This window comes from Castor canadensis, chromosome 13 (genome assembly GCF_047511655.1).
Source record: "Castor canadensis chromosome 13, mCasCan1.hap1v2, whole genome shotgun sequence".
NCBI lineage: Eukaryota > Metazoa > Chordata > Mammalia > Rodentia > Castoridae > Castor > Castor canadensis.
The window spans coordinates 107,597,167-107,618,016 of NC_133398.1; the positions used below are offsets into that span (position 1 = coordinate 107,597,167).

Genomic DNA, 20,850 nt, shown 5'->3' on the forward strand with positions numbered 1-20,850 from the left:
GTTCAGGGTTGGAGGCCAGCTTGGGCTACATAGACCTTGTTTCAAAAAACAAAAACAAAAAAGAAAACAAAATATATTACATTAATAAAGGAAAGCCCACCCATCAGCCTTCTCAATTGATGAGGAAAAAAAGCATTAGAAAAAAAAATCCAACCTTCTGTTATGGTTTGAACATGAAATGTCCCCCAAAAGGCTCATGCGTTAAAATAGTCTTAGTTGCTAGCCAGGTGCCAGTAGCTTATACCTGTAATCCTAGGTACTTAGGAGGCTGAGATTGGAGGGGACTGTGGTTCAAGGCCAGCCCAGACAAATAGTTTGAGAGGACCCTCCCCCATCTTCAGAAAAACCAGAGCAAAATATGGACTGGCGATGTGGCTCAAGTGGTAGAGCACCTGCCTGCTTTGTAAGCAAGAAGTCCTGAATTCAAACCCCAGTCACACCAAAAGTTTAAGAAAAAAAAAAGTCTTGGTTGCCAGCTGATGGGCTTTTGTAAGTGACTGGATACTGAAGGCTCTGACCTGATCAATAGGTTAATCCATTGATGGATTCATAATGATGGCATTATTGGGAGTGGGCCTAGTTGGAGGAAGTAGGTCACTAAGGGTATGCCCTGGAAAGATGTATCTTGACCCCTGCCCCATTCTGCCTCCCATGAAGTGAGCAGCCTCTGGCCCTCACTCCCACCATCACGTCCTGTCCTACCTCAGGTCCAAAGCAATGGATTCAGCCGACTATTAACTAAAACCTCTGAAGCAGTGAGCCAAAATAAATGTTTCCTACTTTTAAATTGTTTCTCTCTAGTATTTGTCTCAGTGATGAAAAATCTAGCACACACTCTTTCACAATAAAAACATTCAACAAACTAGGCATGGAGGGGACGTTCCGTGACATCATAGAGTACTTATGAAAAACCCAATAAATAGTCATGGACCACACAATGATGTTGGCCAAAAGTCGACTGAACAACCTAGATGACCACGCCATCTAGATTTGTCTAAGTACACTTTGTGATGTTTACATGCCTACAGACACACTTCTCAGAATATATCCCTGTTGTTACATAATGTATGACTGTATTCAATGGTTCCCCTTAAGATCCGGAACGAGACAAAGATTCCTGATCTTCCCATGCTACTCAGCAATGTACTGTACTGGCCAACAGCTTTTTTTCTTTTTTAGTGAGACTGGGGTTTGAACTCAGGGCTTGATGCTTGCAAAGCAGGTGCTCTAGTGCTTGAGCCACACCTCCAGTCCACTTTTCCCTGGTTATTGTGGAGATGGGGGTCTTTCAAGCTCTTTGCTGATTCTTCAAATCTCAGTCTCCCAAGAAGCTAGGATTACAGGTGTGAGCCACCTGCACCTGGCTCCAGCAGCCATTTTTCACTTGGCAGAAAACTGGAAAAATGAAAACTAAAATTCATATGGAATTAAAAATGATACCAAATAGCTAAAACAATGCTGAAAAAGAACAAAGTTGGAAAACTCACATTTCCAGTTTTTGAAATTGACTGTAGGGATGGAGATGTAGCTCAGTGATCGAGTGCTTGCCTAGCAAGTGCAAGGCCCTGGGTTCAATCCTCAGCACTGTCAGAAAAAAAAAAAAAAAAATCAAAACTTACCATAAAGTTATAGTAATAAAAGTTGTATAGTATTAACATAAAGACTAACACTTAGACCAATGGAATAGAATTAAAAGTACAGAAACAAACCCATCCTTCTCTAGTTATTTGATATTTGACAAGGGTTCAAAGGCCATTCAAAAAGGAAAGAAGTCTTTTTGACAAGTAAGGCACCATTAATATCCACATGCAAAAGATTGAAACAGGACCCCGGCCTGATACCATACACACAATTAATACAAGATGCGTGAACTAAAACTAAGAAAATCTGCATGACTTGGATTTGGAAATGTTTTAAGATATGATACCCAAAGCTTAAAAAACAAAAGAAAAGGTAGACAAATGGGATGTGAGCAAAATTTTAAACTTTTGTCATCAGTGGACTCTACCATGTATCTGGTAAGGGTCTAGTATCCAGAATATGCAAAAAAAAATTTAAAATAACCTAATTGAAAAAACAGACACAGGCCTTGAACAGACTTCTCCAAAGAAACTGTATAAATGGCAAAAAAGCCACTGTAAAGATGCCCAAGACCACTAGTTATTAGTTATTAGGGAATCACAAGCCAAACTGCAATGACACCACTTTAAATCCACCAGGATGGCTTTAAACAACAAAACAGAAGACAGCAAGTACTGGCTATGACATGGAGAAGCTGAACCCTTCCTACACTGCTGCTGATGGAAATTCAAGTGTGCAGTGACTACAGAAAACCTCCCAGTGCTTCCTCAAACAGTGAGACGTAGAATAACCACAAAGCCCAATAATTACACTCCCACATGTACATCTGCTCACACAACCAACTTATACACGAATGCTCACAGCTGCATTGTTTTAACAACCAAAAAGTACACATACACACACACACACATGAATATTGTGTTATTTGGCTTTAAAAAGGAATAAAATTTTGACACATGCTACAATATACATGAAACTTGAAAACATATTAAGTGTAAGAACCAGACTTAGAGGTCACACATTGTATGATCACATTCACATGAAGTACTGCCAAACGGGCTGGGGGTGTGGCTCAAGCAGTAGAGTGCCTGCCTAGCAAGCACAAGACCCTGAGTTCAAACCTAGTGCTGCTGAACAAAAAAAAAAAGAGATATGAAATGCTGCCAAATAGGTAAGCCCCTGGAGATATACGGTAGAGTTCTGGTTGTCAGATGAGGGGGAAGGAAGAATTGGGAATGGCTGCTGATAGATACGGAATTTCTTTTTGGGGGTGATGGAGATGTTCAAGAATTAGTGTGGATAGTCATGTAATATTGTGAATATATAGAAATCACTTTAGAATGGCTAAAGTGGTGAATTTGATAACTTATGCTATGAGAGCATTTAAAAATTGTGATGAAATATACAGAATGTTAACTATTTGAGTCATTTTAGTGGTAACAAAGCATATGCATATTGTTACACAGCCACTACCACCATCCCAGAGCTTCTCATACTGCTGAAGGAAACTGCCTGTTAAACAAGTTCCCTTCTCCCACCCCAACCCCGGCAACACTGTCTCCTACCTTCCGTCTTTCTACACCTGACTACTCTAGGGCCTCACAAGTGAAGTCGTGCAGTATTTGCCCTTTTGTATCTTACTTCACTTAGCACAGTGAACTCAGGCCTTGCACTTGCTGCACAGGTGCTTCACCACTTGAACCACACTCCCAGACCTTTTGCTTTGCTTATTTTCAATATAGGGTCTTACTGTATGCCTGAGCCAGCCTGTTATTTACGCCTCCTGCATAGCTGGGATCACAGATGCACACCACACCCTGCTTTTGTTGGCTGAAATAAGGTCTTGCCAACTTTTTGCCCCACCTAGCCTAGAACCACGATCCCCCTGATCTCTACCCTCCCAAGTAGCCAGGATTACAGGCATGGGCGACCACACCCAGCTTACTTTTTAAAATAAAAATAATTATAATCTGTTTTTCAAGGGAGGGAACCTGTTAAAAACATTTTTTTGAACACACACACACACACACCCCTTTTGTATTAGCTGAAGGATTACCAACTCAATTTAGTTAGCAGCCACCCAAAAGAGTACTGGTACAATTTGTTTTTAAAAAACACAAAAGACATAAAAGTATCCATTGCAAATTTATTATGCATTAGGAAGCATAACCTAAAAACCAACAGCATAGTAAAAAGATATGTTATCTCTGTTCATGGCAGAACAGGTTTCAAAATATATTTTCTTTTAAATGTATTCAGTCAGTACACAATCCTTTATAAAAGTTGTATATATTTTTTCTGTCAATACCTTCATTACATTTATAAATACAAGATTTACACAGCACCCCATCAAAAAAAGTAAAACCCTTACAAATATCTACATGTATTTCACACCTATAAAACTTTCAAAGGAGTGCTTTGTTAAAGGTGGGCCCTAGTTAACGGTCCATTTACTGTGCAGCAAAATACATATAAATCTGTAAAGATTTCTCTGTCCATAAAACATCTCAAAAAGTTAGCAAGACACTTGTTGTGAGCTGAGCATCACTAAACCCCACAGCTCAGAAAGTAAGTTGATGTGCGTGTTCCCATGAGATTCCAAAGTCAGACAAACAGATGAAGATAAAGATGGAGAACAAATGCATACTACACGACAGTTAAGGCAGGAGTGTGATGATGAGAAAAGCCGTGAAGCAGTGCAGGGAGACGTGGGGAGGAGCAAACAGTGACACCGGGTGATGAATCTGAATGTGGACACAAGCTCCATGGCTGGCCTGGCCTAACTCAACACTTTCTTAGAAGCATCCTCCAATTTCTTTGTTGCCACTAGAATGCTTTTTTTTTGAGATGAGGTCTAACTATGTTGCCTAGGCTGGCCTTCAATTCATAATCCTCTTGCCTTAGCCTCCCAAGTAGCTGGGATTAGAGAGGTGCACCACCACACCTGGCTTGATGTATTTTTTTCTTCTGTAAAATCATCTTGGATAGAGTAGGATACTAGGTCCAGGAATTTGAGTTGTTAATTCAACATGATTTGAATTTGTAAGAAGGATTTCCTTTATCTGGCCAAGGTGATCATTGATCAGTATTACCCATGTTCATTTTAGACAAGCATAAGGAGAGAAAATAAAGGGAGAGTAAAACTAGGTTTCCTTTGACCTTTGGACAAAGGAAATAAATCCCAGATCCTGAGTGACTCTTAACAGGGGTTGCTCAACACCTATGGGGTAAGCAGGAATAATTCTGAGAAAAGGGAAGGAAATAAAGGATTCTGTACCTGAAGTTGTGCCCAAGATGGCAGTTCCACTACCGCCTGCACCTTCTGCTAAACAAGGGCACTGAGACCCTGCTGTCACTCCTGCTCCTTCTAGTAGAGACAGGACTTTTTCCATTTGAGTTTCAAAGTTTAGACTCCAGATAACCTTGTGAGTTGTACATTATTTGCAGGGAAGTTTTTTGAATCTTACCTTGTTCTAATGTACAAACATAACGGAAAAGAATGGAAGAAAAAGAAGAGGAGGAGGGGAGGAGTGAGGGTGGGGGACACAGGGTCACTTATTAAACTTGGCCCGAAGGATGCTGCTAGCATCGCCCTCCAGCACCATGGGTCTCCGTGTGGTGTGGCTCCCTGCTCGTCTCAGAGATGATGCCTGCGGAATCCCCTCTTCTGCAGACTCACAGCTCAGTGCTCTGGTTCCCAGGTTCTTCAAAGGAGGAGAGCTCCCAGATGCTGCTGTCTTGCAGCAGTGGCTCAATGTCCTCATCACTGCCCTGTTCCGGGGTGTTGGTCAAGTTGCCACTGATGCTGCTGCTGTGTTTCTGAACCCCACTCGCTTTATGGTATTCAGGGATGAATAAGGCAACCAGAAAAGACATAAGAACTATACATGCTCCAAATAAAAATGGTGGGCCTGGGATGAGAGCTCCCTGGTAGAGGTGGGAAACAAGCACAAAGAGGAGTTTGGTTAGTTTATTTTTTCTTTTTTTGAGATGGTCTCACTGTAGCCCAGGCTGGGCTTGAACTCATGATCTCCTCCTGTCTCCACCTGAGTGCTGGGACTGTCCCAATTTGGTTTAGTTGTTTAACCCAATATTAGCCTTGGATGACCTAAAAAAACACACTACCAAAAAGTGACTTATTTTCTCGTAAGCACTCAGTAAACGTCAATGCACTCTCTAACAGAGCTTAGGGTTTGGAACACAACACAGAGTGACTCATCTCTGCTTCTAGGCCTATAAAAGCAGCAGACATTTACCTGCAATCTTGCTCTGTGGCCTCAGGTCATGTGCATGTACATGAGCATTACCAATTCCAGTGTTACAGAGAAACCTGTACTGAACCTCTCTTTTCAAAAAACAACAGAAAAAGCACTGTCACTCAACTTTTAGCTAGATTTTCAGGTTATCTTATATTTTATTTAGCCTGATCTTAGCCAGAGAACAACATCCTGATCAGAGTGACTGTGTAGGTAAAAACAGAATCTGGATAAAGTTAAGACAAAATGTCTATATAAAGATATTAAATCTCTGAAATGATCCCTTCCTGACTCAGGAGGCAGTGAACACAGAACTTACTGCTGTCAACTTCAATAACGATATACAAGTAAGAAAACTAAATTCAAGGTCCCAAGATTTTGCTAGAGCTGGACTCACTACTGTTACCTGTAGGGCATCATCATCTGAAGTCAACTCTGGGCCCAGCTCCGATAGCTCCACATGGAACATGTAGAATATGAAGCCGTACAGTGCCGGCCCCAGGCCATTGCACAGTCCGCGTATTCCAGTTATGATTCCCTGGGCAACTCCTGAACAGAACAAAGAGGGGGCATCAGCCTTCTCTGGACAGCTTTGCAAGGTGTGCGGCTCAGCACTGCGTACTACAACACACAGATCTGTTGCATCGAGCGCAAAGCGTGCTGAGAAAAGTGGGCTAGGAAGACCTGCTGTTTATCACATCTTCATTCATCACACAAACCTTCTCTCGGTTTTATTATGTCCATTTAATGCTGCCCTCACTCTACCTACTAAGGTCTATGAGAGACCAAATGACAGTGATCTGTTTCTGAAATCTTTTTAGATTAGATCTGCCCTTAAATGAGGAATAATAAAATATGAAATTAGCATTTTCCATTTCAGGTAGTATCCATTATGCTACAGATTGAGATTTCCTTGCTTGGCTCATTTAATGGTGCATTTCCAATAAAAATCTGCCTTTGGCCTCAACAGCCTTGGCCATGTGAATACAAAGCAGCACCTCCTCTCTGCACACCTTCAGGCAGACTCAGTGCTCACAACTGCACCTGCATTCCAGGCCCATTTCAGAACAGGTGTGCACTGAAAAAATTCCACAAGTGCCAATTTTGAGATTTCTCACCTTCCTAACATGGCAGGCAAAAATTAGCCTGAACCATGTGAAATGGGTATCTCTCTGTCTCAGAAATAGTCAAATATGATTTGGCCTAATACAATGTAATCCAAAAGTTTTGTATGTTGATACTTTAAACACTTGTACTAATCTGAATAAGCATAAAAATCATCAAAGACATTTCATGTCCCGAAAGACAGGACAGTCCTCTGCAGATGGCTCAGGACTTCACTCCAGACACATCTCCCTGAGGACACACAGCCTGCTGAGTTCCTGCAGCCAGAAGTGATGCACAGATTTGTGGCTAATTGCTTTCTTTTCTTTTAACTATGAGTGCTTTTCTAGCATGTGTGAGGCCCTGAATTTGATCGCACAAGTTGCATACACATGCACGTATGCACAGGTGTAGACATGTATGTTTGCATACATGTTTGTATACATTCATACACAGTACATCCTCTAAAACTCACTACTTGCTGACTACAGGAAGGTAAGTCATCAGGAGATGAAGAAGGAAAGGGTTAGCTCTGGCAGTGACCACCTGATTGGGAAGTGGAAGTGCAGAAGGTTGATGGCCTGTCTGCCCTCCACACAGCAGTCAGAACTTACCTGTCACTACTGTATCTAATTACCAACAATCACATGGACTTCCCTTATCCTCCAAAAGAATCACTTCCTCAAATAAGTTCACAGACTTTTCATTATTTCAAATTAAAGAAATTGTAGTGATTTAATGAGTACCTCATTGGTAACCAGCTATCATTTAATAGCAATCTGTTGAAATGCGATTACAGTCAGCTCAAACCTGATACAACTGGACAAAAGGAGTCAAAGCTGAAGAAGGAAAACGGGTATTTTCTAACTCTTGATAACATGACCTGTTGAGTTTACGTTTAAAGTATGACAAAGTAAGCAGGTATGCTTCTTGCAGGGACCACTGGGCTGTCACTCTTGCTCTCGATGTGAGAGCTCAGGGCTTCGTGCTTCTGGGCAGGGAAGTCCCAGCTAAAGGTGGAAACAGCAAGGACCACAACCTCACCTTGCTGATCGGACTCTGCGTTCTGAGAGACGAGGGCACTGACTGCCGGGAACGTGATGCTGGACATGGCGGCCACAGTCCCTGCTGCCCACATCATCCTACGACGACAGGAGAGACTGTGGTCAGACCCAGGAACTCGTGGCAGAAGTACAAACGTCTTCTGTTTTCTCATGTTCGCTTTTATTTTTTGCTCTTTAAAAATTCATGTCCAGCTTGTTTTTGAGATAGAATCTAGCTTTTGCCCAGGCTGGCCTTGAACTGTAATCTTCCTGTCTTCATCTCACAAGTAGATGGGATTAGACATATGCTGCCATACCTGATCAATGAAGTTCTTAAGAGGACTTCTCTTGTTTCTATAAATACCACATTTCTCCACTGATTTTTCCAATCTGTTTTGTATTTCTCGAAGGCTCACTTCACACTGCCCTTGAGCTGCGCAGCCTGCTAGCTTTTGACAGTGCAGTGTGCCATCAAATGAACAAACAGAGCCCAATTCCCTCAAATCTTTTCCTTTTCTCAATGAAAGGCTTATGTGTGAGTCTGTAGGCAATATGAAGTGTGAGTGTGAATAAAGTGAGGCCCAAATGCACTTATGACCCACTGGGCCAGACTTCCTTGGAATGGTTCCACTGAAAAATAAAAACTCTTTATGCTGACAAAGTCTTTTTAATACTGCAAGAGTCTTGACTGAATTGGCCAATGACCACGGTTCACAGGACCAAAATAAAAAAGAACCAACCAGGGTTGGCAGAGTGGCTCAAGCAGGAAGAACGTCTGCCTAATAAGTACAAGGCCCTGAGCCTAAGTTCTAAATCCCAATGCCACAAAGGAAAAAAAAAAACCAAGTTAGCCTTAGGCACAACATCACCCAGGAAGAGCGAGTGTTCTGAAGAAATACAGAATTTCCTATTTTTTGTTCCCCAATTAACCAACCTCTGGCCACTGAAGCATATCAATTCTCTAAATTATGCCTGCCATGTATATATGCAAAATGGGGACAACTCTGGTGTCTAAAATGGAGCCAGGGACTGCAGTATTTGGCAACCACAAAACAAAATGGAGCTCAGGATTCTTTTTGTTCCTTTTTATTCCACAGGGCTTATTCTGACCTTGCTTCCTGTTTATGGGAATTAAAACGAGGGACTAAAAACTGCCTCAGGATACACATGGTTTTGGAGGAGATCTAAGTGTTCACCAAACTCAAATGCTTTACTTCACAATATCTATTATTGCTTAAGGTCACTCAGTTAATTATGTGGATGAGGCTTACTATAATCAGTCATTTTTACTTGTCTTTTTGTTTTGAATGTAGGTGATACCCCTAAGAATTAACAAATGTGCTTAAAAAACAGACATAAAACTTTATTGGAGGGCTGAGGGAAGAGGGACACACTTCAGTTAAGCAATGATTCAGTGAAGGCCTGATGAGGTATAGGCAAGCTTTACAAGTCATCTTGAATTATCTAGCTCCACCCTTGCCTAACATGAAGCCTGAAGGTTTCTGAAATGGTGAGTATAGCAAACCAGTGAAATAACCTGATTCTTCTCATCACACTCAGCCAGCTTGAGCTCCTCTCTAAGACACATCAGCTCTGCTAATTTCATGAGAATCTAAGGGTGAGGCTTACCATGCCTGGGATCCAAACCCATACCAGGCCAACTGGAGCATCTGGAAGCCCAAGCCAAGGAGGACAGTATTCTTATTTCCCAACGATCTCATCAAGATGCTAAGAAAGACTGTCTGTAAAGAAAAAGGGGCAACCCCAAGAAATGTGAGCACATGAATGTGAATGCAAGGTTGAATTCAGAATGTGTTCTCTGAGAGTATAACTCATTCGCTGATGACCAAAGACTGCTGAGGGAACGCTGCCTGCCTATGACCTCAGTGGCTGGGCAAGGGGAGAGTTTCAGGGGCTTAAGCCCTGACCTAGGATTCGGGGCTCTTGGCCTTCTTCCAGAGAAGCCTGCTGACACTTCCCAAAAGGTTATGTCAGCCATTTACCAGTTATGATGACTGAGAAGGACTCTGGAGAAATGCCAAGCACTTAACAATGGGAGAACAGTAAACCCTGATGAACATTTAAAGAAGATGTGGAGTTTTGCTGGAGTTTAACAGTCTTACAAAAGCTGGGATTGGTGTAAATTTGATTTTAATAAATACATACTCTGTAACTAGTTGGGATAGTCTGATATGGAGTGAGGTAAAAGAAACCTCTGGGCTAACAGACTAGAGTTAATGTAAAAAACAAACCAAAATCAGGACCAATGTTTAACATTTGCTTATAGAGTAAAAATAACAACAAAAGGCCTTAGAGAAAGAATTTTGCAGCATTCTTGTTCTTCCAGAAAGCATTAGCCACAGAATAGCTCTCCTTGGCCTGGTGGCCATTTCAAGGCAGTCCCCTAGGCTGTCCTGGAACAAATACTGAATGCACCTAAGCACGATAGCATGTAATTAATATAAAGTACATGTGACCTGTCTTTTGTGATTCCGTATTTATAACAGATAGGAAAAATTTAATCCTATGTATATCCTAATATGATGATTCATTTTATTTAGTCCTGGAGACACAGACCTAGAACAGTTATTGCTATTCATTTCTATTTCCTTTTCACTACTAAAGTAATACTGAAACATTCTCTTAGTTAATTTTTCAATATTTAAAAGCTATTTTGTAATTTTTTACAACTTCAGTTATTTTAAAAGCAAATGAAAGAATTGATCTGGCAGAAGTTCCAAATAGTCTTATTGAAAGTTTTATGAAATGAAATTCCTCCTAATCCTGACCTCAACATTATGTCAAGAAGGAATGGGTCTATGAGTCAGATTCCTGGACTTGATGTTATATTCTAGTTGTACAAGTGTCCCATAGCAGGAGATCCTCAGGAAGCAGGGCCTGTCAGATTAAAAACAAAACTTAAAGAAAAGTAGAGGTGAAATAACACTCACCTGAGCTACAATGGACAGAATTCCTACCATAGCTATGAATGCTGCAATTTTAACAGATCCAAAACCTATGACCTATGGAAACGGAAGACAGCACTTTAGTGATAGAGATAATCTGATAGGAGAAATCACTAGAAGCAGGCATAACTTAAATTGTGAAATATTTTTAAACATTTTTATTATACCTATTTTCATCTTCCCCCTCCACCTCCAACCCACCAATCAACAAATGTAACAATAACATGTAGTAAAGACAATATGAAAGATGCTGCCAATCCAGAATGTCCTCATCAGTGAAGCCAGTGCCTCTCAACTCAGGTGGCATTAAAGTCATGTGGGCAGCAGAGAAGGGAAAGGAGGGAAGCAGTAAGATGCCAGAGCCCTCAGGAGACCAATTACTTCAGATCCTCTGGGGTGTTCCCCAGACACGAGGATATTCTAAGAAGCTCCCTCAGCTCTTCTGAAGAGCAAGCAGCTGCAGTAGGCTAGCAACGGCTTCTAAGCCTCTCACCCTAACAGTACCTTTGAAATGCCTTAAATTCTTAAGTTTTAAAATGGACAAATTATTTTATCCTCTACTGAAAGTCTATAAAATACATAAACAGTCCCTTAAATTATCTTATATATTCTTCCCATTTCATACATGAGTGTCTTGTTCCCATTCACACAACTAGGCAGTAAAATCCTAGGCTAGACCCTCTGGCTCCCAATGCAGTGGCAATGACATTAATAGCATTCTTTTACTATCTAAGCCCATGCAATTACAAAAATCAGAACCTAAAAATGTGGCTTTACTGAAGGAATGTCTCTCAGCCTATATTTGTAAATGTGTATATATACAGGTTTATGGAACTAGAATTTAAATAGCATACAATTCACCCACTGTTAGTGTACAATTCAAAGGTTTTAGTGTGCCCACAGAGTTGGGTAACCATCACCAAAATCACTTTTAGAAGACTTTTACCATCCTTAAAAATTTGGTACTCATTAGGAGCTCCTGACCCCCAGGCCCCCCCCCCCGCCCGGCCTCCCCTAGGCACAAACCTACTTCCTGTCTTTATGGATCTGTCTATTCTGGGCATTTTATATAAATGGAGTCATGCAAGATGTGGTTCTTCTGGACTAGCTTCTTTCAATTATGTTTTCAAGGTGTGCTCACCACCTGGGAGCATATATTAGTACTTCCTTACTTTCCATTGCCAAATAATATTCTATTGCATAAAGAGACCACATTTGTTAATGTGTTCATTAGATGGTGCATGTTTGGGTTGTTTCTGCTTTTCTGCTACCATGAGTACTGATCTGAGTACGATTTTCTGCATTTGATGTGTTTTCCTTTCTCACGGAAATATGCCTAGGGAAGACTTGCTGGGTCGTATGGTAACCTCTATACTGAATGTGTTGAGGAATTGCTAGACTTCTCCACAGAGGCTACAGCATTTTACATTCCCACCGGCACGCAGGATGGCTGATTTTTCCACACCCTTGCTTTTTATTATAGCCATTCCAGTGTGTGTAAAGTATCAGCTCATGGTTGTTTTGATGGCTAATGATGTGTGTCTTTTCATATGCTGATGAGCCTTCTGTATATCTTCCTTGAAGAATCAATCTATTCAAAGTTCTTTGCTTATCTTTTCAATTGGGTTATCTTTTTATTGTTGAGTTGCAAGAATCCTGTATGTATTCTGGATATAAAAAGCTGATTGAATATATGAATTTCAGCATCAAATGTAATTTTAATTAAGTTGTCAGCTTGCGTCAACTGCTCTTAAAAGTGTGCACTGGGAAGTGCATTGGTACATGCCTATAATCCCAGGTACTTGGGTAGTGCGGATAGTGAAGATCATGGTTTGAGGCCTACTGGGGTTAAAAGTGAGCAAGAACCCATCTCAATTAATAAGCAGGGCATGGTGGTGTGTGCTGTAATTCCAGCGACTTAGGAGGCTATAGGTAGGAGTATTGTGGTCTGAGGCTGCCCATGTGGAAAACATGTGTGACCCTACCTGAAAAGTAAATAAAGCTGGGGGCATGGCTCAAATGATAGAACACATGCCTAGCAGGTACAAGGTTCTGAGTTCAAACTGACAATAGTCAGTGACCTATTTTGGTGGTCAATTTTTTTAAAGAGAAAAAAAAAAAAACAGAAGAGGAAAACCTCAGATTGTTGCTTGTGGACCACTTTGAGGTCCATGAAGTGCACACACTGTAATGATGGATATGTGCCACTATTCATTTGTCTGAACCCCCAGAACACACAACACCAAGAGTAAACCATAGCATAAACTAAAGAGTCTGAATGATGATAAATGTGTCAATGTAGGTTCCTCAACTGTAACAAACAGACCACTCTGGGATAGGCTGCTGACAGCAGGGAAGGCTGTGTATCTGTTGGGTCAGGGATATACAGAAACTCTTTGTACTTTCCTCTTAATTTTGTGTGACCCTAAACCTGCTGTAGAAAAATTATGATAAATTCTGTTTTTGATAGTACTCTCTCTGTATTACTTGTTAAGGGATTTTTTTCCCCACACTGGATCTCACTATATTATATTTTATTATTATTATTACTATTTTTTTCCTTGAGATTGGGTCTTGCTGTCTTGGCCAGGTTGGTCTCTAACTCCTGGGCTAACTTGACCTTGAGAGCAGCTGGGACTGTGGCTGTCCCACCCTGGCCTTTTCCTATCTTTTAAGTTATCACTGTACTATAGGTCCCTATTTACTAATTCTCTGTCATCACATTTATAACTAAAAGCAAGTTTACATTTTCTTCTCTACAGTGGTTACCCCAAATTAACTGTTGCCAAATATCAATCTTTGATATTCCTCATGTTTGGGGGCAATGAGGCATCTAGCACTTACCTGCCTGAGATAGAGAAAAAAACTGGAATACTGCCCAGCTTCCGGAAGGTATGAAAGGAACACGGTGATGCAGATTAGTAAGACAGTGGAATCTTTGCCAACTTTCTTCAGTGACTGGGAATAAGCAGAAAGCAAACAAATAAAAACATAACAGACCCAAACAAGTATCTCCACGGTTCTGTGATATAGACTTCACTATTTTGTTCTGTTAAAATAGATAATGCAAGATGAATGGATTAGAACAGGAAGTGAACTTAACATTAAATCTACCACTATCTCTATAGAAGTCACAGTCCTCATTTCAAAAGTATTTCAAACAGTTTTTAAAATCACTGCTCATTTTTGTGAACACTGTCTCACATCCATAAACAGATCCTGTAAACATCCCATAAGCAGACTCTGAGAGAATATTTCTACAGAACCCTTTAAGAAAATCACGTCTCTCTTATTTGTATTATAACTCACTTTAAGGTAAAGTTATGTTTGGTTATAGGGCTTTCATTATACATATCCATTCTATCCTTCAAGTTGTTGGTATTCAATTCACCTAGAAACCTGGTAGACAAGTATGTTCCTAACTACTCTGAACTTTGTGAACACTCCTGCTTGTTAAGACTCCTTCACATAGGATTGGTACTGCAGGAATAGAACGTGCTGCAGAGCTTCCAGCCAACCATCCCATAAACTTCATGTAATCAATAGCAAATGTAGCCAATGCTTATTGCAACCTTGCTGCATGCCAAGACACTAGTTAATTTACACATTTTAACTGGAATCCTCCTAACTCCCCTGAAAAAGAAGCCCCAGACTTCACAGGCATTTCTATGTGTAACTCGACCAGTTCATGGCAAGGTGGAAAGATGAACCAACTGGCTCCCCAGCCCACTCTTGCTTGCTTCCCCATATTGGTCTTCTGCTGTCTGACATTATGGTATAAAAAAATAGGCAAGGTCCCGAGGTCATGCACTGAGGAAGCATTTTAGTAAAGAATTTCTGATGAATTACTCTCTTATACATATTTTTCCTAAAAGTTAAATTTGGGGGAATGAAAACCAAAAATAGTCTCTGGTTCTTTTCTTCCTGCACATCTTTTTTTTTTTTTTTTTGGGGGGGGTGGAGTTTCAACTGAGGGCCTCACACTCGCTAGACCTTCACACTTCAGTCACTCCCCTCTCCCCCCGCATTTATTTCTTTCTAGAATCTTTCAAGATTTGGGGAAGGCAGTAATGGTAGGAAATGAGATACTTTTCCTCAGCAGTTTTTCTGGTATTATTGCAACACAATCCCCCAAACTCCCTCAAAATATAATAGAAAACAAAGAAATTTGAAAAATATAAGCTAAAAGCTTCTGGCTGAAGTAGATGTAGATAACTACCTTAGTTAGACAAAGTGCATTTATAATTTTTGAATAAAAGTGAATCCATTTCAAATGACCACTTTCATTTATTCTGTTTAAAAAAAAAAAAAAAAAGATGAAAAGAACCATGTCAATGAAACTTCCTTCCCAAACTGCCATCATCCTTCATTATGACAAGCCTGCCTTAGGTACCAAGTATAGATATTTCTTATTGCACAGACTCTCTCAGCCCCTTAACTTGTAGTTAAAGCTTTCCTACTTTTAACAGAAAATGAAATGGATCCATAATTGTGGGGATCCTTGAGGCTGCATGTATACTCTTATTTGTGTAGCTTAGAGAGATATTTGAGAAGTTAGTATTTCATATTTTAATTTACCGCAAAAGGGTCAGCTTGTTTCCAGGAAATTTGAGCTCCCCAGGAAACAGGTCTAATTTTCTCTGGCAGAGATTCTGGAACAGCCAGCAAGATGAAGCAGATGTCTAGAAGAGCCACCACTGTGGCTACCAGTACAACGAGGCTGTCTCCATAACTGGCAGAAAGGTACGCTCCAATGGCTGGACTGATGACCAGACTAGCTGCAAAAGTGGCTGAGACCTGTAGGAAAAGACAAGGTCACTCAGGGTCCCACATATTTGTTCCCAGGGCCCAACCTCCTGTAGGTGTGTACCCGCAGAAGAGCACATTCTCACATAGGGCCTGCAGGTACACACCTGTGGCCAACCTTTCCTAGCTTTAAACAAGAGAAACATATTGTATATAATTTTTAAGACTGAAGGAGAAATAAAGCAATTCTGTTATGGAATTTGTTCACAGTCATTAATTAACAAGTGATACCTTGAAGGACAATATAAAAAACGATGATATTAGAAATTAAAACTGTGAAAGTCTTCTCCATAAAGAAATCATTCATCTTTGGTCTTCTTAATTGGGGAATGGAGATGTGTAGTGGCTGTGAAAACAATCCCTCCAGAGCTGATGGGGAAAATCTAAAAATTTCTTAGGAACTATACCTGATTTATCTTCCAAAGACATTGCACAAGAGGTGCAAGCAAAGGGAATGTGTAATATATTCAATAAAATAATTACAGAAAATTTCCCAAATCTAGAGAAATCTATGCCCATACAGATGCAAGAGGCCTCCAGAACACCAAACAGACCTGACCAAAATAGAAGTATTCCACAGCATATTATCATTAAAACAAGTACAGAGTCTCAAGAAAGAATACTGAAGGTTGTAAGAGAGAAAAAACAAATAACACACAAAGGTAAACCCATCAAAATCACAGCACACTTCTTAACAGAAACATTAAAGGCAAGAAGAGCTTGTGGTGAGATCTTCCGGGCACTGAATGAAAATAACTTCAACCCTAGGATAACTATCCTAGGAAAACTATCATTCAAAATAGATGGAGCAATAAAACTCTTCCATGATAAGCAGAAACTAAAACAATATGTGACCACAAAGCCACCACTACAAAAGATTCTTCAATGGATTCTGCACACAGAAAGTGAAACCCAACATAACCATGAAAGGGCAGGCAGCAGCAAACTATAGGAAAAGAAAAAGCAAGAAAGTAGAGAGTAACCTCAACTTAGGTACAGACAATCAAACCTTCAAACAACTAAGACAACTAAATGACAGGAATCACTGCATACCTATCAGTACTAACACCTAATATTAATGGCTTAATTCCCCCATCAAAAGGCACCATTTGACGAACTGGATTAAAAAGGAAGATCCAACAATTTGTTGCTTACAGGAGACTATTCTCACGGACAGAAATAAGCATAGGCTTAGGATGAAAGGCTGGAAGAAGATTTACCAAGCCAATGGCCCCCCAAAACAGGCAGGAGTAGCAATACTTATCTCTGACAAAGTAGACGTCAAACCTACATTGATCAAACGAGATAAAGAAGGACATTCCATACAAATAAAAGGGGAAATAGACCAAAAGGAAATAATAATCATCAACCTGTATGCACCCAATGTCAACAAACCCAATTTCATCAAACATACCCTGAAGGACCTAAAAGCATATATTAACTCCAACACAGTGGTCATGAGAGACTTTAACACCCCATTATCATCAATAGATAGATATCCATAAAAAATCAATAAAGAAATCCTAGCTGTAAAATATACCATAGATCAAATGGACCTAGTTGAGGTCTACAGAACATTTCATCCAACTTCTACACAATATACATTCTTCTCAGCAGCCCATGGAACCTTCTCCAAAATAGATCATATTCTAGGGCACAAAGCAAGCCTCAGCAAATATAAGAAAACAGAAATTATACCATGTACGCTATCTGATCACAATGCAATAAAACTAGAACTCAACAACAACAAAGACATAAAGCACGCAAACAGCTGGAAACTGAATAACTCATTGCTTAATGAACAATGGGTCATTGATAAAATAAAAGAGGAAATTAAAAAGTTCCTGAAAGTCAATGAAAATAAAAACACAACCTACCAGAACCTATGGGATACAGCAAAGGTAGTCCTGAGAGGAAAGTTTATAGCCATGAGTGCATATATTAAAAAGACTGAAAGATCCCAAATCAATGACCTAATGATACATCTCAAACTCCTAGAAAAACAAGAACAAGCAAATCCCAAAACAAATAGGAGGAAAGAAATAATAAAAATAAGAGCTGAAATCAATGAAACAGAAACCAAAAAAAACCATACAGAGAATTAATGAAACAAAAGCCTGTTCTTTGAAAAAATAAACGAGATCAATAGACCCTTGGCAAACCTGACTGAAATGAGGAGAGAAAACACCCAAATCAGTAAAATCAGGAATGCAAAAGGGGAGATAACAATAAACACCATGGAAGTCCAGGAAATCATCAGAGACTACTTTGACAACCTACATTCAAATAAATTCGAAAATCTTAAAGAAATAGACAGATTTCTAGATACTTATGATCATCCAAAACTGAACCAAGAGGATATTAATCACCTGAATAGATCTATAACACAAAATGAAATTGAAGCAGCAATCAAGAGTCTCCCAAAAAAGAAAAGTCCAGGACTTGATGAATTCTCTGCTGAATTCTATTAGACCTTTAAAAAACTAATACCAACCCTCCTTAAATTGTTCCACAAAATAGAAAGGGAAGGAAAACTGCCGAACACATTTTATGAAGCCAGTATTACACTTATCCCAAAATCAGGCAAAGACACCTCCAAAACGGAGAACTATAGGCCAATCTTCTTCATGAACACTGATGCAAAAATCCTCAATAAAATAATGGGAAACCGAATTCAACAACACATCAAAAAGATCATTCACCACGACCAAGTAGGCTTCATCCCAGGAATGCAGGGGTGGTTCAACATACAAAAATCAATGAATGTAATAAACCACATTAACAGAAGCAAAGACAAAAACCACTTGATCATCTCAACAGATGCAGAAGAAGCCTTTAATAAGATCCAACATCATTTCATGATAAAAGCTCTAAGAAAACTAGGAATAGAAGGAAAGTACCTCAACATTATAAAAGCTAAATATGACAAACCTATTGCCAACATTACACTTAATGGTGAAAAACTGAAACCATTCCCTCTAAAATCAGGAACTAAACAAGGACGTCTACTATCTCCACTCCTATTCTACATGGTACTAGAATTCCTAGCCAGAGCAATTAGGCAAGAAGAAGGAATAAAAAGAATACAAATAGGTAAAGAAACTGTCAAAATATCCCTACTTGCAGACGATATGATACGATACCTTAAAGACCCAAAAAACTCTACTCAAAAGCTCCCAGACACCATCAACAGCTATACCAAGGTAGCAGGATATAAAATCAACATAGAAAAATCATTAGCATTTCTATACAGTAACAACGAACAAACTGAGAAAGAATATATAAAAACAATTCCATTTACAATAGCCTCAAAAAAAAAATCAAATGCCTAGGTGTAAACTTAACAAAGGATGTGAACCACCTCTACAAGGAAAACTATAAACTTCTGAAGAAAAAGACTGAGGAAGACTATAGAAAGTAGAGAGATCTCCCATGCTCATGGATTGGTAGAATCAACATAGTAAACATGTCTATACTCCCAAAACTAATCTACATGTTTAATGCAATTTCCATCAAAATCCCAATGACATTCATCAAAGAGATTGAAAAATCTACCGTTAAATTTATATGGAAACACAAGAGGCCACGAATAGCCAAGGCAATACTCAGTCAAAAGAACAACGCCGGATGTATCACAATACCCGACTTCAAACTATATTACTAAGCAATAACAATAAAAACAGAATGCTACTGGCACAAAAACAGACATGAAAACCAGTGGAACAGAATAGAGGACCCGGATATGAAGCCACACAACTATAACCAACTTGTCTTTGACAAAGGCGCTAAAAATATACAATGGAGAACAGACAGCCTCTTCCACAAAAACTGCTGGGAAAACTGCTTAGCAGTCTGCAAAAACTGAAACTAGATCCATGTATATCACCCTATACCAATATTAACTCAAAATGGATCAAGATCTTAATATCAGACCCTAAACTCTAAAGCTTGTACAGGAAAGAGTAGGAAATACTCTGGAGTTAGTAGGTATAGGCAAGAACTTTCTCAATGGAACCCCAGCAGCTCAGCAACTAAGAGATAACATAGATAAATGGGACTTCATAAAACTAAAAAGGTTCTGCTCAACAAAAGAAATGGTCTCTAAACTGAAGAGACCACCCTCAGAGTGGGAGAAAATATCTGCCAGCTACACATCAGACAAAGGACTGATAACGAGAATATATAGGGAACTCAAAAAACTAAATTCTCCCAAAATTAATGAACCAATAAAGAAATGGGCAAATGAACTAAACAGAACTTTCTCAAAAGAAGAAATTCAAATGGCCAAAAAACACATGAAAAAATGCTCACCATCCCTAGCAATAAAGGAAATGCAAATTAAAACCACACTAAGATTCCACCTCACCCCTGTTAGAATAGCCATCATTAGCAACACCACTAACAACAGGTGTTGGCGAGGATGCGGGGCGGGGTGGGGGAGGGGCAGCGGGAAAGGAACCCTCTTACACTGTTGGTGGGAATGTAAACTAGTACAACCACTCTGGAGAAAAATTTGGAGGCTTCTTAAAAATCTAAACATTGATCTACCATATGATCCAGCAATAGCACTCTTGGGGATATACCCAAAAGAATGTGACACAGGTTACTCCAGAGACACCCGCACACCCATGTTTACTGCAGCACTATTCACAATAGCCAAGTTATGGAAACAGCCAAGATGCCTCACTACTACGAATGGATTAAGAAAATGTGGTATTTATACACAATGGAATTTTATGCAGCCATGAAGAAGAATGAAATGTTATCATTCACTAGTAAATGGATGGAATTGGAGAACATCATTCTGAATGAGGTTAGCCTGGCCCAAAAGACCAAAAATCATATGTTCTCCCTCATATGTGGACATTAGATCAAGGGCAAACACAACAAGGGGATTGGACTGTGATCACATGATAAAGCGAGAGCACACAAGGAAGGTATGAGGATAGGTAAGACACCCAAAATCTAGATAGCATTTTTTGCCCTCAACGCAGAGAAACTAAAGCAGATACTTTAAAGCAACTGAGGCCAATAGGAGAAGTGGGCCAGGAACCAGAGAAAAGGTTAGTTCAAGAAGAATTAACTTAGAAGGTA

General features: G+C 39.7%; 1 protein-coding gene across 3 annotated transcripts in view; it reads right to left on the minus strand.

Moving 5' to 3' along the window:
• Positions 1 to 3,707: 3,707 nt before the first annotated feature.
• The window catches only part of Mfsd14b (major facilitator superfamily domain containing 14B), a 70,060-nt gene continuing 52,917 nt past the window's right edge, over positions 3,708 to 20,850 (minus strand). For all 3 annotated transcript variants that reach the window (XM_074052441.1, XM_074052443.1, XM_074052442.1), the window contains exons 6-12: positions 15,529 to 15,747; positions 13,795 to 13,908; positions 10,936 to 11,007; positions 9,614 to 9,726; positions 7,986 to 8,083; positions 6,244 to 6,386; positions 3,708 to 5,508 (exon numbers count right to left, since the gene is read on the minus strand). In XM_074052441.1, the coding sequence (XP_073908542.1) occupies positions 5,257 to 5,508; positions 6,244 to 6,386; positions 7,986 to 8,083; positions 9,614 to 9,726; positions 10,936 to 11,007; positions 13,795 to 13,908; positions 15,529 to 15,747 (1,011 nt within the window). In that variant the 3' untranslated portion in view covers positions 3,708 to 5,256. The remainder of the gene's footprint in view (positions 5,509 to 6,243; positions 6,387 to 7,985; positions 8,084 to 9,613; positions 9,727 to 10,935; positions 11,008 to 13,794; positions 13,909 to 15,528; positions 15,748 to 20,850) is intronic.